The 23991-nt window shown below is 27.5% G+C and overlaps 1 protein-coding gene and 1 pseudogene across 1 annotated transcript; both read right to left on the reverse strand.

Moving 5' to 3' along the window:
* Positions 1–1457: 1457 nt before the first annotated feature.
* LOC130673427 (uncharacterized protein DDB_G0287625-like) lies at positions 1458–3148 on the reverse strand (annotated as a pseudogene).
* A 12849-nt stretch (positions 3149–15997) lies between these two features.
* Positions 15998–22642, reverse strand: LOC130673432 (uncharacterized). Its single transcript, XM_057478437.1, has 5 exons — positions 22413–22642; positions 22205–22327; positions 16562–16624; positions 16323–16385; positions 15998–16132 (listed from the first exon to the last, which is right to left on the reverse strand). The coding sequence occupies exons 1-5, from the start codon at positions 22464–22466 to the stop codon at positions 15998–16000; spliced, it is 438 nt and encodes a 145-aa protein (XP_057334420.1). The 5' UTR covers positions 22467–22642.
* Positions 22643–23991: the final 1349 nt, after the last annotated feature.

The following is a 23991-nucleotide window of genomic DNA, read 5'->3' on the forward strand; positions in this document are numbered from 1 at the left end:
TATAAAGCCACCATAAGAACACTGGAAATTTACCGTCGGAACACTGTGAACTCGCGTTCGAAACACCCTTAAGCCATGGTAAAAACACAGTAGGGACACAAAACATAGTAGCGTGACTGCACAGAAACCACCGTAGTTCGACCGTAAAATCACCGTCGCTTTACTTTCAGAACACTGAAGGCGTGTTTCCACGGTAAAAACACCGTGGTTCGACCGTGAAACCGCAAAGGAAATAACCCAAAATCACTAATGGCACCCGATACAGCTTTTACTTTTGACAAAAGTAAGAAATTACGCTTCCATAATCAAAATTTTCTTGCTTCACTCGGGCGCTAAGATTCTCACTCGTTCTCTTGTGAAACAGGGCAACCTGACGCCTCATTTTGGAACCGACCCATGCTATAATCTTTTACTTTTCCGACTTATATCGTAAATGGTTATTTTTTTTAATTATCGCTATTACACTGTAAAAAAATCGGGGGTTGAATTTGGAATGAATACGGATTTTATTTCAATCCGAGTTTACTCTGTTCTGGCGATTTTTAATGTTAAAATAAATGTCTCTTCAGAGTAAATTTTACCTCAAAGGGATGAAATAGAAAAGATCATCCAATTCGCATATAATTAGCGATCACGCTGCGAATTTTTTACTGTGCAATTTACTTATGTTCTTCTGCTATACATTGGCAAAAATAAGCAGATAATTTTTTATTTATTTATTTTATGAATTTTACTCCAAGGGAGTTTATTTTAACATTAAAACTCTAGATTGAAGTAGATGCGGATTTGAAAAAACTTCACATCATATCAAAATCACTTCGCAAAAAAAAACATTCCCCATTTATTCCATATGCGAAGTGCTTTTTTTAAAAACTTCAGACCTCCGAAAGACGGAGTGAATTCTGATTGAAGTAGACCGTATTCACTCCTAATTTTTTAAAATACATAGAAATTATAGTCGGAAAATGGTACAAAGCTGTACCGTAATGGAACCTAGTGTTACATTAAAATGTAAACAAAAAATATCTCAACGAAATATAAAGATCGGAAATTATTTTTGTCATTAATTATAGAATAATTACTAAATTACGACTATACAGAATAAAAATAATAGAATAATGACAATAACAATAAAAGCTTCTTTATGAAAATCGTATGTAGGTTGACAATTAAATGATCTAGAAATTTTAATGGGATGTACCGAATGTTCCCAAGTGACTAATCAGGTCTTAATTTTCAAAAGCTTTTGTATTTTCATGGGATTAATAAATAATTGATCAAAGTTATATTCACAATGATAACAAAGTTAAACCAAGTAATTAAAAGTACCAGTTAAAAAAGTATTTATTTATAATAATAATTATAATGCTTCATTCAACTATTTATAATGATTAAAGGTTTCTATTGACAATAGACGTTGTAATTAAAATAACGTTATTACAACTAAATGGGATCTTTTATGCTGTTATATTCTCCGGTTTTTTTAACCTTTTGTTAATTATATTTTTTAATTATTATTATTATCAAACACGTCTTTATTTATGTATATGAGGATAATAATTAATATTAATTATAATTACATTCATTATTATTATTATTATTATTATTATTATTATTATTATTATTATTATTATTATTATTATTATTATTATTATTATTATTATTATTATTATTATTATTATTATTATTATTATTATTATTATTATTATTATTATTATTATTATTATTATTATTATTATTATTATTATTATTATTATTATTATTATTATTATTATTATTATTATTATTATTATTATTATTATTATTATTATTATTATTATTATTATTATTATTATTATTATTATTATTATTATTATTATTATTATTATTATTATTATTATTATTATTATTATTATTATTATTATTATTATTATTATTATTATTATTATTATTATTATTATTATTATTATTATTATTATTATTATTATTATTATTATTATTATTATTATTATTATTATTATTATTATTATTATTATTATTATTATTATTATTATTATTATTATTATTATTATTATTATTATTATTATTATTATTATTATTATTATTATTATTATTATTATTATTATTATTATTATTATTATTATTATTATTATTATTATTATTATTATTATTATTATTATTATTATTATTATTATTATTATTATTATTATTATTATTATTATTATTATTATTATTATTATTATTATTATTATTATTATTATTATTATTATTATTATTATTATTAATATTATTATTATTATTATTATTATTATTATTATTATTAATTATTATTATTATTATTATTATTATTATTATTATTATTATTATTATTATTATTATTATTATTATTATTATTATTATTATTATTATTATTTATTATTATTATTATTATTATTATTATTATTATTATTATTATTATTATTATTATTATTATTATTATTATTATTATTATTATTATTATTATATTATATTATTATTATTATTATTATTATTATTATTATTATTATTATTATTATTATTATTATTATTATTATTATTATTATTATTATTATTATTATTATTATTATTATTATTATTATTATTATTATTATTATTATTATTATTATTATTATTATTATTATTATTATTATTATTATTATTATTATTATTATTATTATTATTATTATTATTATTATTATTATTATTATTATTATTATTATTATTATTATTATTATTATTATTATTATTATTATTATTATTATTATTATTATTATTATTATTATTATTATTATTATTATTAGTATTATTATTATTATTATTATTATTATTATTATTATTATTATTATTATTATTATTATTATTATTATTATTATTATTATTATTATTATTATTATTATTATTATTATTATTATTATTATTATTATTATTATTATTATTATTATTATTATTATTATTATTATTATTATTATTATTATATTATTATATTAGTATTATTATTATTATTATTATTATTATTATTATTATTATTATTAGTATTATTATTATTATTATTATTATTATTATTATTATTATTATTATTATTATTATTATTATTATTATTATTATTATTATTATTATTATTATTATTATTATTATTATTATTATTATTATTATTATTATTATTATTATTATTATTATTATTATTATTATTATTATTATTAGTATTATTATTATTATTATTATTATTATTATATTATTATTATTAGTATTATTATTATTATTATTATTATTATTATTATTATTATTATTATTATTATTATTATTATTATTATAGTATTATTATTATTATTATTATTATTATTATTATTATTATTATTATTATTATTATTATTATTATTATTATTATTATTCTGTATTGTAATTAGTCAAATTTGAAAACTAAGATATAGTTAATTACATACTTAATTATTATTTAGTTACTTTAAATATTATATTTTGTAGTTAATAAGATATTTTACCTGAAATAGCTGTACGCGTGCTATTTAATTGTACGCTATTGATTTTTATGTTACATTACGGCATGCATTACACATATACTCTTAAAACAAAATACTGATGCAGGGATAAAAAAAAAAATTTTCAACTTTGTGAAATACACATTTTATTTATGACTTTAATATCCTATCGGGGTCCGATGCTCGATTTTATATAAATGTATACGTTTATTACGTTATTATAAATATAATAATAGAAAAAAATTTTATTTTATTTTATTTTTCCTCTCAATTAAAATTGCTTTTTGCAAAATAAACTCGAGTAATTGATGAAAATATCATAGTTCACAAATGAATGTTTAGCGGCAGTCATCCATTGATAAATATTTATAATCTTAATTACAAACAAAAGTTCGGAATGGATATATATATTTTTTAATTAATACACTTCTATAAAACAAATACATTCTAAATATTTAATAAAGGGCCGGGTAACAAGAGGGCCGCAACAAAAAAAAAAAAAAACCGCGGTTTAAATTTCTAGCAAAATGAATTAACGATAAAGAATTCTTTTTAAATATTTGTAACAGAATTGAAGTATAAACATTAGGTTTAGTATAATTTTGAAGTAAAAGTGCACTGTAACAAATTTGCAGAGTAAACGCGGAGTGGATGATTTTTTCTTTATTTCATTCCCTCGAAGTAAATTTCACTCCGTAAGGGAGTTTTGGAAATAATAATTATAAAAAAAATTACTGATACATAGTGAGCTTAGGTCTTTGATATTTTGACATTTATATTGAGTACGGAAATAATTACGAGCTCCCTTTTCATATATTCATGCGAAATGATTTTTAAAAATTATAAGCAGCTGATAATAAAACTTGAACAAATATAATTCCACTGAGTTACAAGCTGTCGTATGACTTACGTCAATCATACCACGAGATAACATTTCATATTGCACCGAAATATCAAAGATTCCCATAAAAAACTATGTCACATAGCCATTCAATAATTTAACATTTTCACTATGTATTATATATATGAAATTATAATTTACTGAGTTACTAAAACATTTTATAAATTAAAAACATAATATTTTAAGTTTAATTATTAATATCTCAATGAATTATTTATTTAAATAATTATGTTTCTAATTAACAGCTGTTTCTATTAATATTAATTTATTTAAGTATTAAAATTCGGACCGGAATGAATGCGAATTAAAATGAAATCCGCGTCACTCCGAAACCACTCCGCCTATGAAAAAATTTTTATTCACTCCTTATGTGGAGTGATTTTTTTTAACTCCGGAATTCGAGTAACGGAGTGAATTGGGGTTAAATAAAATCCCGATTCACTCCCGATTTTTACAGTGTACGGAAATTAAAAATAGTCTTTGAATAAAAATAAGATGCAATTATACTAAAAAAAATTTGAAACTGTTGGATACTGAATTTCAATATTTACCACCCTCTTCTACATATTCATATATTGAAATTAATTTATAAAATAAACAACTCTCACGAATCATCTAAATAAATTTTTCTTTTCACTGAAAAGTACCCGAGGCAAGTAACTATTTATATCCTCGCTCATTATAAACAGTTATTCGTTTTCACTCACAAGGATATTTTAATAATTATGTGCAATAATTATGTGCAGTAACCACGAGTTACCTTCTACTTGTGAGTAGTTGCTTAGACAAAATCGTGCGAACATCAACATTTGGTTCTGCTTCCATTTCATCAACTATCTCATTTATTTCTCTCCAGAATAATTTATCTTAACATCAAAAGTTTCAAGCAATTCAAACAAATGTTACTTTCAATTTTCATCTAGACCAAGTCTATTGATTTTTCTCCAAAAATATCCATCATTAATGAAAATTAATTTTTTCCAAAAATAAAAAAAAAACGGATTAAAATTTTTTTTTATTATTTACGTAGTAGACTAAAACAAATAGTGTCAATTATTTTTTTAATTAAAATTTAAAAGTAGCTATTTACCCTTCCCATGAAATTTTCCAACCCTACCTTAATTTATTTTCCAGTATTAAAACTTTTCTACTGAATAAATATTTGAAATAAATAATTTATAGTCAAAACAATAATTAATTTCACAAACAAAAGATAAGTTTATGAGAAAAAAAAACAAATGGCCTCATTAATACAACTTTTTTTAAAATAAGCTTATTATTATTATTATTGTTTTTGACCTACACTGTAAAAAATTCGCGGAGCGAATGCGGATTACATCTGGAGTGAATAAATATGTATTTATTTACTCCCCTCGGAGTGAAATTCACTCCGAAGGGGAGTTTCGGAAATATTATTAATAAAAAATAAGTTCACTCAATAAAATCGAAGTAAAAACTCGCGTATTACACGGTAAGAAATATTTTGCAGATATCACTATGTCAGTATGGGCGTGAACGCCATACTGTATGGTATCGAAGATTTTTAAAGGTTATAAAATTGTAGATGATTCCAGTGCAGCCAGATCGTGGGATGTTTTCACCCCCTCCTGACATTACACTCCATGCTATTTCCCCGCGGGAAGGGGTGAAAATATCCCACGATCTGGCAGCACTGGATGATTCAATCATTGCGGGAATAGTTACATTGGCAATAGTTGTCCCGGACGCCGCAATGTCAGTATGGCCGTCAGGCCCATACTGCATTGCCGTATTCACATTGCTTCTGGCAGATAAACCTAGTCTAACGACATATAGGGGAGGGTGGGGCAGAGCGGCCCCCCTGAAATTTTGACCAAAAAAAAATTTTTTTTTTTTCGACTAATTACTATAAATCCGATATGTTTGCGCATTTTTACCCCTACGCATGACATTAGGGGCAAAATGGACAAGCCCAAAGTTTTGAAAAAGTGATTTTTTCATATTTTTATCGTCAAATTAAAAAAAAATTAGTATAATTCCACATTTCTAGCCCTACGCATAACACCTGGGGCAAAATGGACCAGCCGAAACTTCCGAAAAAATTATTTTTTCATATTTTTCGGCCGTTTCTCTATGTAAGAGGCAAATTTGGTCACTAAAAATTTATAAAAATTAAATTTTTTTTTTAGTTGATAAATTTTTGAAATAAAGTAAAATTATAGAATTGATTTTTTTTTTTATTAAATAACAATTAGTAATTATGGTAATCGAGAGTGAACGATTTTTTACGCTTTAAAAAATTTTTTTCGAGTAAAATAAAACCAAAAATAGTTGTCAACAGAAAGAAATACATTCTTAATGATGAAAACAATTTAGAAAAAAAAAAAACGAAAAAAAAAATTTTTTTATCACTTTTTGAATGGGGGCCGCTCTGCCCCACAAAAAAAAAAATTTTTTTTCAGAATTTTGGCAAAATGTCCATAAATTTGTTCGAAATAGGACAAAAGTAAAGTGATCTTATGGTTGAAAGCCACAAAAAATAATAATTGGCTTAGGGGGCCGCTCTGCCCCACCCTCCCCTATATAGTTTTGGCGGTAATACGATAGTATACATTGATTAACACGCCAGAAATTATGGCGGGAAAAACTAGTAGCATTTTGCCCTCGGCATTGTAGTATGGGTCTCAGGGCCATGCTGTTTCGCCGTGCCTGCTATGCATACGTGTGAGCAATACAATAGCTCCAACACTATACAGTATAGCAAATAACGCCGTACTTCTGGGACTCGTTACAATACTGTCTTGGAATATTTCACATACTATTTTAATATCTTGAGTATGTCTTGAGACCATACCAGCATGGTGTTGAACGCCATGCATTTCTTACCGTGTACCTTACTGATATAGCTGATACATACATACACTCAACGCACACATAGACAAATACACACACGCACACTGCTTAACTGTTGTGATCGAATAAGTAAAAATATTTACAAAGGAATATATTTTAGCACCGGTAAAGAATATTTACACCTGCGGCGGCGTTATTTTCACACTTTCTAAAAACGAATTAGTGACAATCACTGTTTGGCAGTGAATAGTTACTTATTGCTTGTGAAAAACATACCGCTGTTTGAATTATCGACATACTTTTCACTAGTAAACAGAGAATAATCATCATTTTCACTGTTTCAAATTTAAGAAAGCACCGCTTTCGGTGTTGAAATTTAACACCGAAAATTTTTACACCTACGCCACTTGGACTTAGTCCGGTTATTATTTACAGGGTAAAACTGGAATTAATTATTTATGATTTTGCATAAAAATATTATTTCTACTAAATATAAATTCATTCAAATGTTAAAACTCTCGACCGGAGTGCATTGGGAGTGAAATAAGATCCGCGTGCGGAGTGATTTTTTCTAAAACTCCGGAACTCCGATTGAAATTAAATCCGTACTTACTCCCGATTTTTTCCAGTGTATCAATTAAAATTATACAGCATAATTTTAAATTCAAATTTCATTGGTTTTATCTAAGTATATATAAAACCCTCGTATTCTCTCTTGAACTAAATTCTCACTTTTCAACTTTAATTCCATTGTTTCTTTTATAATCCCCATTGTCAATTAGTTCCTTAACGGGACATTAATCTGATCGTATTTCAGTAATCTTGTCTCGTAAAGTCTACGTCGTCTCGTGATTTTATATTTTTTTTATTCGTTCCCATACTCCGAGTTTTCTTGTTCTTGTCGCCTACCCAGTGCTCTGCTTTCCCTTCAGCACTGTCTTGATCCTTTTTATCTTCATTTTTTTTTATCTCCTTTTCGTCTGCTTTTTTTTATATTTTATTTTATTTTTATTTTTTTCATGTTACCCACTGTCAGAGACCTGGAGAGTAGTTGATGGTAAAAACGTAGTAGAGATGAGAAGAAAAGTAGAGCAATGTATATTCCCTCGTTAACGAAGCTCGAAACCTTTTTCATACAGATTTTCCCTTCTCTCGTCTACATTTTTTATTTTTATTATTATTATTTTTTACATTTTTTTATTATTCTTCTTTCTATTATTCCTTCTCATCGAGCTATTTATTATTATTTTTTTACTATTCGTACTTAACTATTTTATTTTTACTTTTTCTCTGTCCTGGTATTAATATATACATATATATATAGATAAATATCAAAAACAAAAAACAGGTTTGCTGCTGAATAGAAGCATTAAAGTAAAACCATAATCAGTCAAACTCTTTCAACCAGCGTAAATTAAAAAGAGATTTTCAGCAGTCTGTCGTCGAGAACTAAAAGGTGATAAAAAAAAAATAAAACCGTATAAGAGAATAGAATACAAGCGGATAAAATGTCTCTTTACGAGGCAGAGAAACTCAAAGCTCTAAAGCTTTTGTGTACTAGAGATGCGCCACCCTATAACCCTGATGTATACCATCAAAAGCTACCTTAAAACCCTCAACAGCAGGTTAAACGAGGTAACTTAAGCTCTGTAAACACTTAGATTGATCATACAGTTAAGCGATAAGTTAAAATGTGCGTGTTTTAGTCTAATGCAACCTCGAAAATCAAGTCATCCCTAGCAACTTTATATCTTTCTTCCGCCAGACTTTGATTGTCCTAAATATACTAAAAATAACTACTCATATATTTTTATGCTATGTATATATATATATATATACATTAACATATATATTGTAGCTAAAGGCAAAATAGACTGTCAGATTAAAAATGAGATTCTCCAACGTACTAGTTAATCGCTTGAAATCCGCCAACTCACGAGTTATTTTTCCTCAGGCAATTCATTTATTTCTTTTATTTTCTTCCCTTTTCTTTTATTATTATTGCTATATATAGATAAATTCTCCCATTATATTTTTAATTATCACTTTATTCATTTTATCAAAAACTTATTTTTTTTTTTATTTTCTTTATCTGAAGAGAATTAACACTATAAAAGATGTATATATATATATTTATTTATTTATCAATACCCTGTGCTCGGGGAAAATAATCGACAGTCAAGTGTGTTCACTCGAGGTCCAATAAACTTTGTTGGATTCAAGATTTATTTATTCTACCCTTATCCTTGTGTTCTACTTGTGTCTTGTATTTCTTCTTTGATGTGGGGAGAGGACAAAAAAAATAAATAATATAAGAAAAAGTTAAATCAGGATTCGCCATTTACTAAAGTACGATCTTATGAAAAAGGTCGGAAAAATAAGTCGAATATATATTTATAATGTGTATAGATATATATCATTTATATTTTATATTTCATTTCTTATAAAATTCTACCTCTCAATTGTACCTTGTCGAAAAAATTAAAAAAAAAGTTAAGTTAAGAATTATATTTACGATAAAATAAAAAAAGTCAATAAATTCTATGACGAAAGACGCACTTGCGGTTACAGTTTGTTGAAAATTCGTTGAATTACTCGCGAAATTCCACAAGCTAGAAATAAAAACAAAGTTAAGTATAAAAGAGTTTAAGAATTATAAGTAGTAAACTTGAAATAAAAAAAGGTCTTAAAGAATTTGTCGTGAAATCGTAAAAATATATTTTAAAAAAGTTTTTTAGCTGACTTTTGAAGCTTTTTAAATGCATGGAAAAATAAAAATTTATAATTCCTATGGTATAAAAAACAACGGTTTCAAAAAGTTAAGGTTTTAATTTTAACGTAACATAAGTTTAAAATATGAAACATAAAAAATGTTAAAATGATTTTTATCCTCTTTTCGAAACTCCATTATTTTCATAGATCAATAAAGATACGTCGTGCACACGTGTGACCTTTTTTAACACTCACTAACGGTGTCCAAAAGAGCACGTAAATCTAAAGAATACCGGTGTAAAGTTTCTGTGCGTCCCTTCATCACAACTAAAGTGTCCAAGCTACACTCATAATGTCTTTTCTTATAATGTCACTGAGTTTACACTTGTAGTACGATATCATCTCATAGAAATGGCTTTATCTCTATATAATATCAATGCTCGTCCAGTATAAATATTCATACCATTCGTACCTCACTTTGCTTTATATTATACCCTCCCTATCTCATATAGTATAGAATAACCCGGGGTAAAATGAGATACCACTTTTTTTAACAAAAAAATTTCTAATTTACAAATATCACTATTAATATATTATACCTTGATTATTATACACAAGTAGAGAGTATATGTTCACGGTAAGGAATATTTTGCGGATATCACTATGCCAGTATGGGCGTGAACGCCATACCCGATAAAAAATGTTTAGATCCAAGCATATATGATTGGATCCGAACAGTCAGATATGCTTGGATCCAAATTTTGGCGCGATCCAAGCGGATCCAAACAGATCTGACAATATCCAAAGAGATCTCACTATATCTAAGTATATCCAAACAGATCTTAAAATATCAAAAGAGATCCAAACAGATCTCACTATATCCACGAATATAAGTGTATCCGAGCGGATCTGCATAAATGTCGATCTTTAAAAAAATCTACATAGATTTAAGCACATATATCTAAAGAAGTTGCACTACATTCTAATGAACGCATGTATAAATATTATTGAATCTGACCAAATATGACTACATATAGACACACATTTTCGGATATAGTCATAAATTCTTGGATATACGTATATCTGCTTGGATATGAATTATTTTTGCATCAATATACCCACATACATACAGTTGGGTCTGAGCAGATATAACTATATGTACTTATATATGCTTGGATATAAGTATATCTGCTTGGATATAAATCTTTATATCTGCTTATATATAGTTGGATGTGAGGAGATATAACTATATGTACTTGTATATGCTTGGATATAAGCATATCTGCATGGATATCAATTTTTATATCTGCTTATATATAGTTGGATCTGAGCATATATACTTATATATGCTTGGATATGCGTATATCTACTTGGATATCAATCTTAATACATCTCTTTATCTGCTTATATATGATTAGATCTGAGCAGATATAATTATATATGCTTATATCTAGCAAGATTAAATATTTTGATGTATTTGGATATAAACAGATATAACGAGATCCAGACATATCTGGCTGGATCCAAACGTTTTTTATCGGGATCTTTTTTTCTAATTTCTATAAATGCAATTTTTTTCACACCGATCTAACTCCGGTATTTTAACACCGCCTACATTGGTGTTATTTCATTTTAACATCGCGTGGTGTTAAATTGAGCCAATTTGAAATACCGCTCTTTTTACAGTGTAAAAAAAAGTGTAACAAATTGTTCAGTTTGTACAATAAAGCCAATGTAAATTTTCAGAAAATTTTCCTGTTGTTTTTTTTTTATTTTTTATTTGAATAATTTTTATTGGAAAATGTAAAAAATCAGTCTCATGCAAACTGGGCCACGATTGTAAGGAAAGCGTTTTTTTTTTTTACTAAAAATTTTAAATTGGATACCCTGGAGGGGCTGATCAACTTGCCTCATTCTTCTTTACAAACGCTAATTAACTCTTTTTAACCAAAAAAAAAAGTTGATATTTTTTTAAAAATTAATGTCTCCTGTAATATTACCGCCTTTTCTATTTATAAGATACGGAGTGTATGAGGATACGTTATAAAATGGGCGATGGGTGATGGAAAATGGGAAATGGGGGTTTAAGGTTTTATATACAAGAAATCCTAGTGTGCACGTGTGTTCCATTAATTTAAAAAGACGTATAAGATAGTAAAAAAAAAAGTAAATAAATAAGAAAAAGAAAAAGCTAAATAAAAATAGTTTGGACCTCGGAATAGTAAAGATAAAAAAATATTTCCATGCTCTATGGTGATGTGTACGTAAGGTACTTTTTTCAGATATATATATGTATGTATATATAAATATGTGTGAAAGGTATATAAAGCCTTGGGTGTAGAGCGTACATTTCTCAAAAGGCGTTCTCGGACCTGTCGACAACAGAGTGGGTGAAGTGAGAGCAAATAAAAGAGGGTGTGATAAAAAAAGGAAAAGAAAATGAAGAAAAAAAGTAAATAAAATAAAATAAAGAAGGTGAGAAAAATTTGAGACGGATCGATGAAGAACATCGAAAATTGTCAAGTGTTCAAGAGCGAAGGGAAAACGTTGTGTGGAGCTAGTATTCTGTGTGCTATCTTTTGAGAGCTACGACAACGACAACTAGGAGAACGATGACGACGACGACACACTCGTGCTCTTTTTCGATACCTTTTCTATAGCATGCGCATGTTGATGCTCAAAGTGGCCTGTGGACTCTCGTGAAATATTAAACGGGAGCAAAGACCCCTCGTGCGAATACGAGCCAGTTTCTCACAAACTTCAGCAAAGTGGTGTGAGGGCTTCAAGGGTGAGCAGGGCTGAGCAGGGTTCCCTATAGCATGCGGGGCTGGTTGTAGTTGCTACCCTTACTTGCTGGGTGGATAGAAGAAAAGTGGGCGGCAATGGTCGTAGTAGTGGTAGAGCACTGGCTAAAGGGGATGCTAGTTGTGACGCTCAAGTGCTAGAGGGTAAAGGGGGACAGCTGCGAAATCGAACAAAATTCAACTCATGCGCCATCTAGGTGAGCTGCGCAGGTTCCTCTGCTACAGGGCCGTACAAATATTTTATTTTCTACAGATAATTAATTATTACATAATTATGCATATTGTTTATTAAAAATGCACTTAGTAAAAGTTGAAATTTTTTACTTGGATAAATTAACATTTCGTTTTTTTTATATTTTTTTTTTTACAACTTTTGTCAGAGGGTATAAATTTTTATGAACAAAGTTTGGATGGTAGCAGTTAGTATGACAAAATGAGACATTAAAACAATCGTTACCAAAATATATAATAATAGTAAACTGATGTTTGTTGAGATAATGAAGACTTGAGACATTAGTGTCGTAGTATTATAACCGACTCTTGACGTTAACTGCCGCCGTGGTCTTGTTGAATTATTCAGAAATGGTAAATTTAAACCTCGAGACTTGCTACTGCTGCTGTAAAGCTAGTGTTGGAAATATTGCGAGAGTTATATATACATACATTATCCATGTCTTGAGAACAATTGGCTCGGTCACCCTGCTCCTACTCTTTTTATCGCTTCTTTTATTCGTTTATGTTAAAAAAAAAAATAACAAAAAAAAAAAAAAAAGTGATTTTTTTTCTTTCTTTTCCTGATCTTTTACTGATCCAGTTAATTCGAATTATAGTTGAACGTTAAACCACCAGGTGATAGGTTTTTTATACATATGTACTGTAAAAATTCGTTTGCATTTTAAAAAGCGTGTGAATTTAAACCGCTTGATAAAAAAAGAGAATGAGTTAAAAAAAAAAGAATTGAAATAAAAAAAAAAAATTAGGGAATACCCGAAAAGAATTGCGCGCTAACGAGCCGATGTTTCAAAGTGCCGTGCTCGTTTTCTCTAACTTTTCCACTGTCTATATATATGTATATGTATATGTATGTATACATATATAAATATATCCCAGAGGAGAGGGCCCAAGCAGTCATGGGTTATTAGCGCTCGTTAGCGGACCTCCAAAGTATAAATGCTGTTTTCTGTCTGGATAAAAATTATCGCGTCTCGTTTATTTATTTATTTATTTATTTATTCAACTTTTCTCTCTTTATTTCTTCTTTCTCATTTTCGCTTTTTTTTTTTTTTTTTTTTTTTATTTTTTTTTTTTTTTTTTTTTTTTTTTTTTATTTTTTTTTTTTTTTTTTTTTTTTTTTTTTTTTTTTTTTTTTTTTTTTTTTTTTTTTTTTTTTTTTTTTTTTTTTTTTTTTATTTTTTTTTTTTTTTTTTTTTTTTTTTTTTTTTTTTTTTTTTTTTTTTTTTTTTTTTTTTTTTTTTTTTTTTTTTTTTTTTTTTTTTTTATTTTTTTTTTTTTTTTTTTTTTTTTTTTTTTTTTTTTTTTTTATTTTTTTTTTTTTTTTTTTAACTTACTTAACACAACTAACTTAATGTTATGCTGGAGAGAGCCGGAGAAAATGCTGGCTTTATATTAAGATAAATTTACTTTTTTTTTTATTATAAATTTGCTAAATCTTTTAATTTATTCTTAGGGGAGACCGGGGCTCAAAATTCCCGGGGTTGATTGTTTCGACAACTTTATTTCCAAAACAAAATAAAATAAAAACATTTTTGATCAGGGGATCAATTATTTTTTATAAATCTTCAGTGCCCACATGGAAAAAGATATATCCAGGAATATATGTCAGGAAAATAGCATACGTACGACTACACTATAAAGAAATAAGCTGAATATATACTATTTTGCCGGGATATATATTTTTTCGTGCGGATATTTTCTTAAAACCGAAACTTTAAGCCCTGGCATCCCCTACATTAAAATAAAATGAGATTAATTTTCAATTGTTATTAAAAATAAAAAATTAACAATGTGGGGTGGAGTAGGACAGCTTCGGAAAATTAGAGGAAATTCTTTTTTCGTTAATATTAAATTATTTTGCGATTAATTATTCATTAAATCAGCGACGAGTTAAATAATATAATTTCACACCAATTGCACTCTTTTTACTTTCTGACATTTAATTAAAATTCAATTTTACTCAACAAATAAATTTTTAATTTTATGTGAAACTGATAATAAATAATTTATCATCCAATTTTGTGATTCGTTTAATTTAATGATAAAGAAAATTTTTTAAAAATAATTATAGAAGCAACAAATAAATATTTCGATTCGTATTAAAAAAATATTTCAGATCGAAATTTGAAATCCGACGTTCTACCAAGTTATAATTTTTAACTTCCCGCTAAGAAAATATCAAATTTTCAAAAAAAGGGAAGTTATTGGTTTCGGTCCGATTTTCGAAAATCGAGTTTTCATCAGATGTCGACGTTTTGAGGTCCTAGGGAGCTATTCTGACTAATTTTACGATGATGTCCGAGTGTATGTGTGTGTGTGTGTGTGTGTGTGTGTGTGTGTGAACTTTTTTTGTCCGACGATATCTTTGGAACGAATGAACCGATTTGAACGTACTTGGTGGCAATCGACAGGGCTCACCAAAACTTAAAATTGATTAGATTTTGGGGTAGATCGGTCATGTAGTTTACGAGTTATACGGAGAATAAAAATTAAAAATTTTCCGTGTTTTTGGTTTTTTGCGTATAAATTATAAACCACTTGCCCGATTCGCCTCAAAATGTAATCAGTTTTAAGTTTTGTTGAGCCCTTTCGATTGCCACCAAGAATGTTCAAATCGGTTCATTCGTTCCCAAGATATCGTCGGACAAAAATTATAATTTTTCAGTGAAGGTATGCTTTACCGGCCTAACAAATTTTTGAGCTCGAAAAGCTCAAAAACTCACAAGTAATAATGTTTACGAGCTCCCTGAGCTCAAAAACAGTGTGAAGTTTTAGGGCTGGCCCGCAGGGTCAGGCGGTTTCCAGATTTTTTTATTACTTAGATCTACAAAAATTGTGAAACAAGGATTAAAAATTTGAATTTCAAATAAGATTTCCGGGTAATATAGAAAAAAAGTTGAAAATAAATAATTTAAGATCTAAGAAAGTCTACCAGAATCCCAGTAGATAAAAAAAAATCTATTGATGTCAATGTAATCTGATTTTAGAAAAAATGAGATTGACGTGGATCTAATCAGATCTTGTTAGATCTGAATTATTATTTCAGAAGTAAGTACTCTATTTTGTCGGGTTTTCTCCAATTTATTTTTAAAAAAATAAATTATAAATTTACTCACCGTACGTTTTGCTTTGTCTTGAAAGACATCAGTTTGCTGCAGCTGAAATATAAATTATAAATGCATTATATACATTTTTTATATTTAATACTGAAGGGTGAAGCTTTTATAACTTTCCTTTCGTTACTACTATTATTATTGTTATTATTGTTGTTATTATTTCACCTAGAGTGTATATTTCACTCAGAAAGCGAAACAAGACAATCGGGCGAAAAGTCTCAGACGGACTTACGTGTTTGTGAATACAATTGTATGCCGGTCTCACATTCAAAATACTCCGCTTCCTTGGTAGTTTCTGTGACGATTCAATGGGTTTTCATGTATGTATATATATATGTATTCATAGATGAGATGAAAGAAAAATAAAAAATATTAAAAGACTAAGAAAAGAAAAAGCGTTGGGATGAGAAGGAAGTTGAAGAAAAATATAAATTTATAAAAAGAAGGTGAGAACGGAAAAAGGTGATTTACCTCGGCCGCCTCGTTCTGCAATACTTGACACAGTGTCTTGTTTGACTTGAAGACTTTTGTACTCTGTCAATATAAATTTTAAATAAAAATAAATATTCGTATCACTTTAGATTTTTAATCTTTTAATCGTCGTTTTAGTTCTTAAATGGAAATACATTTTTGAATCTATTTGTCGGTTTCAATTATACTTCGAGCTAATTTGTGATAAAATTAATTATTGATACTTTTACAGTTATTCATATCACTTAGCTAAAAATGGGTAATTAAATTTTCATAGTAAAATTCATGAATAATTTATATTCAATATGTATTATTGACTTCCGTTATATTTATAAGATCAATTAAATCTTTTATTTATACAGGATACGATCGTTGGTTTAACTCAAATTTCAAAATTGAAATGTCAATTTTATAAAGGGGTCGAATTACGTTGCGGCAAAATAAGACAGTTTATTTGAATGAATTCATTAATTTTCTTTAAATAAATTTCAGTTGATCTGAATGGGTGTAGTGGCAGTTTAAAAAGTTTATATATATATATAGGATCTTTGGGTCGGAGAAATATAAAATGCAGGATGAAACTAAACGATATATTTTTACATTCTACTTCCGTTTTCACGGACTAAAAATTATTAATTTTTCCGTGTAATTATAATTATCATGAACGATCGAGGTGTGCACTGAGAAAATAAATTATCAAATATTAATAAAATTTATCAATAATTGATGAACGGTTTACTTAGATTGTTCCCAAGTCGGTCATTATCAAATATTAATATACAGTTTATTAAATATAAATAAACGGCCTATTAAAAATTAGTAAACGTGTTTATTAAATATCAATAAACAGTTTATCAATTATTGATCGGCGGTTTATCGAATATTAATAAATACGGACTGATCTATAGTTTGCGATTCTACATATATTATATACTATCATGATATGTAAGCAGTATGTTTGGTTAATATAGGTTAGGTGGAATTTAGCAAGTCCCACTTTTTTAATCATTCTTCTATAACACTTTATTTGTTTTTAATTATTTCAACAAGCATAAAAACAATTTGTTAGCTGTAACGCGTATATATAGCAATATGTTAGGTTAGAGGGTACAACGCCACCACACTCATTAATACATACTATATAGGGTAGAAGTATCGTTTTTGGCCACTTGGATATTTTGAACAAAATTATTTGTAAAATACGCAACAACATAATTAATTTTTAACTTCCCGCTAAGAAAATTGTAAATTTTTTAAAATTCGGGAAGTTATTTAAGAAATAGGTTTACGAAAATCGAATTTTCATCAGATGTCGACGTTTTGAGGTTCTAGGAAACTATTCTGACTAATTTCACGATGATGTCCGAGTGTATGTATGTATGTATGTATGTATGTATGTATGTATGTATGTACGTATGTAAATACCTGTATCTTTTGAACGGATGAACCGATTTTGAACTTTAAGGTGTTATATTCGACGCGGCTTGTCAACATCTTGAAGCTGAAAGAAAATTGAGCTTGATCAGTAGGGCTCGTTCAGAGATATTCCAAAAATAAAATTTTTTCAAAAGTGTTTTTTTCAGATAACTTTTAATGTACTCAATGGATTAATCCCAAAATCAACTGGGCTCTAGAGCTGTATAAGCCGCGTCGAATGCCACCTCAACCACCAAAATCGGTTCATTCGTTCAAGAGAAACCGTTGTCGAAAGAATTAAAAAAAATTTTTTTTTTAGTTTTTTTGAAATATCTCAAAATCGACTTGATAAATCGAATTCAAAATTTGATCAGCTTTAGAACTGGATAAAACGCGTCGATTGCCACCTCAACCGTCTCAATCGGTTTATTCGTTTGAGAGATATCGTTGGAGAAAAAATGATAAAAAACTATTTTTTTCGAAACGAACGGCATCCAAAAGTATTTTCGAAGAGCTCGAAAATGTATTCACGACAGAGTTTTCGAGCTCAAGGAGCTCGAAAACAGCGGGAAGTTTTCGGGCTGGCCCGCTGGGTCAACCGATAGACAGATTTTTTCTAAATGTGTTTGAAGATATTCTTATCACACTATTGCAATGAAATTTTTTTTTAATACGTTTTCATTAATGAAAATAAAATATTAAATGTCAAAAAATGGAGCAATGGCCACAAATGGTACTTTTACCCTACAAATCTCACATGTCAATAGTTGATAAAAGTTTATTAAATATTAATAAACTTCTACTAAATATTGATCAGCGACCTATCAAATGTTAATATCAATTTATTAATATTTAGTCGATGAAAGATCAATATTTGGTATGTCCAGGATAATATTTAATAAATACAGTCGAATATTTGATATATATAATTTATCAAATATTAGTAAATTTTTCTCTCAGTGTGGACTTTTGGATTTTCCAACGTTTTTTTAAATTTCCCACTCTTCTGATTATTTTTAACCCTTATTAAGAAAATTGATTTACTCCATGGTAAGTGTATATCTATATATTAGTCGATTCAAATTATTTTAAATCATTTTAGATCATTTTTCTTAATCAGGGAATTAATAAAAATAATCATTGTTTATAAAACTTCCATTTTATTAAATTTTTGGCTTAGAGTTCACAATTATTCGACTTTCCGTAGTAAAGTTTAAAACTAATTAGCTGTAGTTTTATTGTCATTTTAAAGATAACTACAATGAAGTTAATTAAAGTCATTAATTAGTTAAATATTTCTGTAAAGCACTTATTAAAATCTTTGAAGTTACTAAGAGATAAACAAAAAAATGTCCACGCTAAACTTATGACAAAAAAAAATCATTATTTCGTAAACAAAATATTGTTTTAAGATAACTTGATAAATTTTAGAACTTTAAAAAATTTTTACACGGGGCAAAATGGGAACTCTAAAATTTTCATAAAAATTTTACTCAAAACCTCAGAGATTGTATTTATTTTAAGTAATTTATTAATTATTGATTGATCAGAAAATTTTTGTAATATAGCGGACAAAACGGTGACCTGAAAATTGAAGTAAAAATAGGGAGACAAGAGAGGTAAAATATTCTACATATTACATAAATGTTATTCTACAGCCAGTTCACCATTTTTATTTTCTTATTTTTAAACACAAAAATTATTTTTATTTTTGCAAACTTCGTTATAACGCTCCCTGATAACCTAAAAACAATTCAAGTTCTGGACCACGTTATCTAAATTCACGCTTTATTTTAATAAAATATGTATTAAAGAATAAAATACCGTTAAAATAGTTTACCCGATAGCTTAAATTTTACGCGGAAGTTAAAATTACAATACACTGTAAAAAAATCGGGAGTGAATGTGGATTTTATTTAAATCCGAATTCACTCCGTTACTCGGAGTTCCGGGGTTTTAAAAAAAATTACTCCGCGTAAGGAGTGAATAGGGTTTTTTTCCTGGGCAGAGTGATTTTAGAGTGACGCGGATTTTATTTCAATCCGCATTTACTCCGATCTGGAATTTCAATACTTAAATAAATTTATATTCAATAGAAACAGCTGTAAATTAGAAACATAGATATTTAAATAAATAATTCATTCAGATGTTAATAACACCGGCCCATAAATAAAAAAAGTGGTCTGTACTTTTGACCGGACCTACTTATCTTTATGTATTTCGACGCGCTGAATCCAAATCTGAAGCCAGTTTTGCCCGTACACCCTCAAAATTTTAAGTAAATTGAAAAAACCATAAAAATTGCCAAAAATTAGTAGTTTTGGTAAGAAAAAAATTTATGGATGTTGGATTCTCTGTACAAAAATCGATCTTTATTCTTATATATATTTTGTTTAATATTTCTCTTTACTAAATATTCTGTACGAAATATTATTTCGAACAGTGTTGCATTTAAGTTGTAGTATATATATTTAGGTTGAGTTCAAAATATGTATATGTTTACTTAAGGAAAAGAAAGCTAACATGGATCAAATTTTATGACCTTAGGTACATGGGTCGACGAGAGATTCCAAGTAAATGCAAGGCAATATGTTTTTCTTCATTTGCACTCATATATATATTTTGAACTTAGAGATCTTTGTTATACAAAAAGAGGAGAGGTTGTTGGACCTCAGAGTTAGATACTATAAAAAGAATAAGTTAGTCTAAGCTAAATCTCTTACGAGTGAAGACATACCCTAGAGCGCGTATTTTAATAAAAGATATAATATTCATTTGTTTAATAAATTGAATTGTTTCATTCACGATTACCATACCTAAATTGCCAACAATGGAACTATAGAGCAAGTATGATTTTTATGTATTTTGGTCCGCTAAATCCAAATCTGAAGTTTATTCAACCATAAGCTTTTTAAAATTTAAGTAAATTGCAAAAAAAAACCCCTGAAAATTGCGGAAAATAGCAAAAAATGATTTTTATGTAGTCCGATCCGTTGAATCTAATTCTTCAGCCTATTTGGCTTATATATCTTTAAAAATTTAAGTAAATAGCAAAAAATCTCTGAAAATTTCAAAAAATTGATGTTGTTGTGATGAAAATCATTTTTTACATCAAAACTCAATATATATTACGTTATTTGATTTACGGAGTATAAATTTAAATTTGATTTTTAGATTTTGATGGCTTTCCAGTCTTGTAATTCTTTATTAATTTAAAATTTTAACAATTTGTAAATAAATATAAATTTAAAGTTTATTCGGCCCGTTAGCCCTAAAAAAAATTAAGTTAATGCGGAAAATTGCGCATTTAGTAATGAAAAAAAATTGATTGAACTTAATTAAATTTATTTCTATCAAAAAATCTTTTTAAAAACCATACGAAGATAAGGAACGACTTTTTTGATTTCAATTGCTATTTTTCGCAATTTTCATGGTTTTTTTTTACAATTTACTTAGATTTTAAATGGCTTATAGTTGAATAAACTTCAGATTTGGTTTTAGCGGACCAAAATACATAAAAATCATACTTGGTCTATAGTTCCATAAATTTTTTTTTTACCAAAACTGCTAATTTTCTGCGATTTTGATAGTTTTTTGCAATTTACTCAAAATTTTGAGGGTGTACGGGCAAAATTGACTTTAGATTCGAATTCGGCGCGTCAAAATACATAAAGAAAGGTAGGTCTGGTCAAAAAAACAGACCACTTTTTTTTGTGAGCCGGTGTAATTAAACTTAATATATTATGTTTTTAATTTATAAAATGTTTTAGTAACTCAGTAAATTATAATTTCATACATATAATACATAGTGAAAATGTTAAATTATTGAATAGCTATAGTGACATAGTTTTTATGGGAATCTTTGATATTTCGGTGCAATATGAAATCTTATCTCGTGGTATGATTGACGTAAATCATACGACAGTTTGTGACTCAGTGAAATTATATTTGTTCAAGTTTTATTATCAGCTGCTTATAATTTTTAAAAATCATTTCGCGTGAATATATAGACAGTGAGCCCGTAATTATTTCTGTACTCAATATAAATGTCAAAAATATAATTATTATTTTTTGAAACTCCCCTTCGGAGTGAAATTCACTCCGAGGGAATTAAATAAATAAGAAATTATCCACTCCGCGTTCACTTCGAAAATTTTTTACAGTCCACTATATAGTTATTTAAATGAATGCTTATTGAGTATAATAAGTAATGTAATTTATAATTACCATAATTGCATATATAAAAATAACAATCGTTAAAATAACAGTTATAATTGTAATAAATCCGCAATCATGACCAACATGAAACAGAGAACGTAACTCGTTATCTAAAATCATGTACTTCCATATCTAAAATATGTATCATTAGTATCCATGTTATTTTTTTTTCTTATTGTACTCGAAACAGAAAATAAGTATATTGTTAATAACTTACAAGTGAGCTATAACTTGAAGAACGATAATACCAACGCATTTTCGCAGTCTCCATTTAACAATTTTTATTATTTTTTTATATTTTATTTTATTGCTGTTATTATTAATTTATTCTCTCGTATTTTATTTGTTTTTTTATATTTTTGATTTGTACACAACACTTTATAATTTACAATCCGAGTTGATTTATCTATTGTATGACATCAATTTGGACTGGCCGAGGTGTATAAAAAAAATATTTAAAAAAAAAAAATAAATAATAATAATAAATAAAATAAAAAAAACAGTAGAGAGATGACAGGTTAACGTGGAAATAAAAACATTCGACAAGCGACATGTGCGTTCGATTGTATGAGAAATCATTCGACATGTTCGGAAATTATTATTTTTTTGTCAATTAAATTAATTAAATCTTTGCATTATATGTTTTTTTTTTTGTTTATTAAAATTTAACTTTTACAATTAATTAAAATTTTCTGTTATTTTATTGTTTATAAAGATTTTATTTCTTCTAAGTACATTTGCATGTACACATACGGAAATTTGATTCATTACATATGTATTTTTTTTGTTGTCGTTTTACAGCTTAAAAGTAGTGACATCCAACGGCTGCATGAATTAGTAAATGTACTAATTTTTTCAAAATTAAGTGAATAAAAAGACATCACTTATGCACATTATATTCGATTGTTTATTTAAATTATAAAAATTTATAATTTAAGTCGTCACCTGAGTCAAAAGTAAGTCTTGATTCAGACTCGCTTCACCTTATTTACAGTAGAGTCTCTACAGTCGACTCTGTCTAAAGGTTCCACGTCGGGACAGGACCATTGCCTAAAGGTTCCCTCCCCACCATCAGCACTTCCCCTACAATATATTCCCCTCGAGCGCCGAGGCGCACGCTAAAACGAACACATTGCGCAGTGAACATAACTTCAAAAAAACGTCCATTTAAAGTTAGCGCTCGAAAACTGAATTGTGATTCGTCACTCGAGAGAGCGGGTGGGGGAATATCCGGGAACCTTTAAGCAATGTATCCTGGAACCTATAGACAGCGGGAACCTTTAGGCAGAGAACCTTTAGACAGAGTCGACTGTATATCTTTTTCGTTCTGTAACTTTAACTTACTTTCATTTCTCCTCCGACAGCAGGGGAAGTGTTCTCCCGATCTGTCACTCAACTGTACATGCGCAAAGGTGAAGCGCGATTCTGCGTATAGGCGTTGCGCATAAACTGAGTATTCTAACCCTAAATCCGTGTAGGTAAATAAATATTGAGGTTAAATAAGATTTAATATTGCGAAAATCATTTTAAAAAAAACAGAAACTTATTACTTGATAAAAAATGAGTTTCACTGGAAAAATTGATTTTCTATTTAAGAAGTTTAACAACAATAAAATTGACATATTAATTTCGGAAAAACCTAACCTTCAAAATTTAAAAACTCGTGGGTCGTTTCGACTGACTCACACTTTTTTAAGCCACGCCATCTAGTAAAAAGAAGGGGTACTTCTACAATTTTAATTCCTGGAATTTTGGATTCATCTCAGTCAAAGTTAGAGAGACTCCACTGTACTTTC

This window comes from Microplitis mediator, chromosome 1 (assembly GCF_029852145.1).
Source record: "Microplitis mediator isolate UGA2020A chromosome 1, iyMicMedi2.1, whole genome shotgun sequence".
Taxonomy (NCBI): Eukaryota; Metazoa; Arthropoda; class Insecta; order Hymenoptera; family Braconidae; genus Microplitis; species Microplitis mediator.

What these genes read in the sequence shown, in the direction of transcription:
- LOC130673432 (XM_057478437.1), bottom strand. Translation starts at nt 22,466, where the DNA reads ATGGAGACTGCGAAAATGCGTTGGTATTATCGTTCTTCAAGTTATAGC. An exon ending in CTTCAAGTTATAGCTCACTT is followed by an intron (nt 22,328 to 22,412) that starts GTAAGTTATTAA and finishes TACATATTTTAG; the next exon opens with ATATGGAAGTACATGATTTT. An exon ending in ACAATTGTATTCACAAACAC is followed by an intron (nt 16,133 to 16,322) that starts GTAAGTCCGTCT and finishes TTTATATTTCAG; the next exon opens with CTGCAGCAAACTGATGTCTT.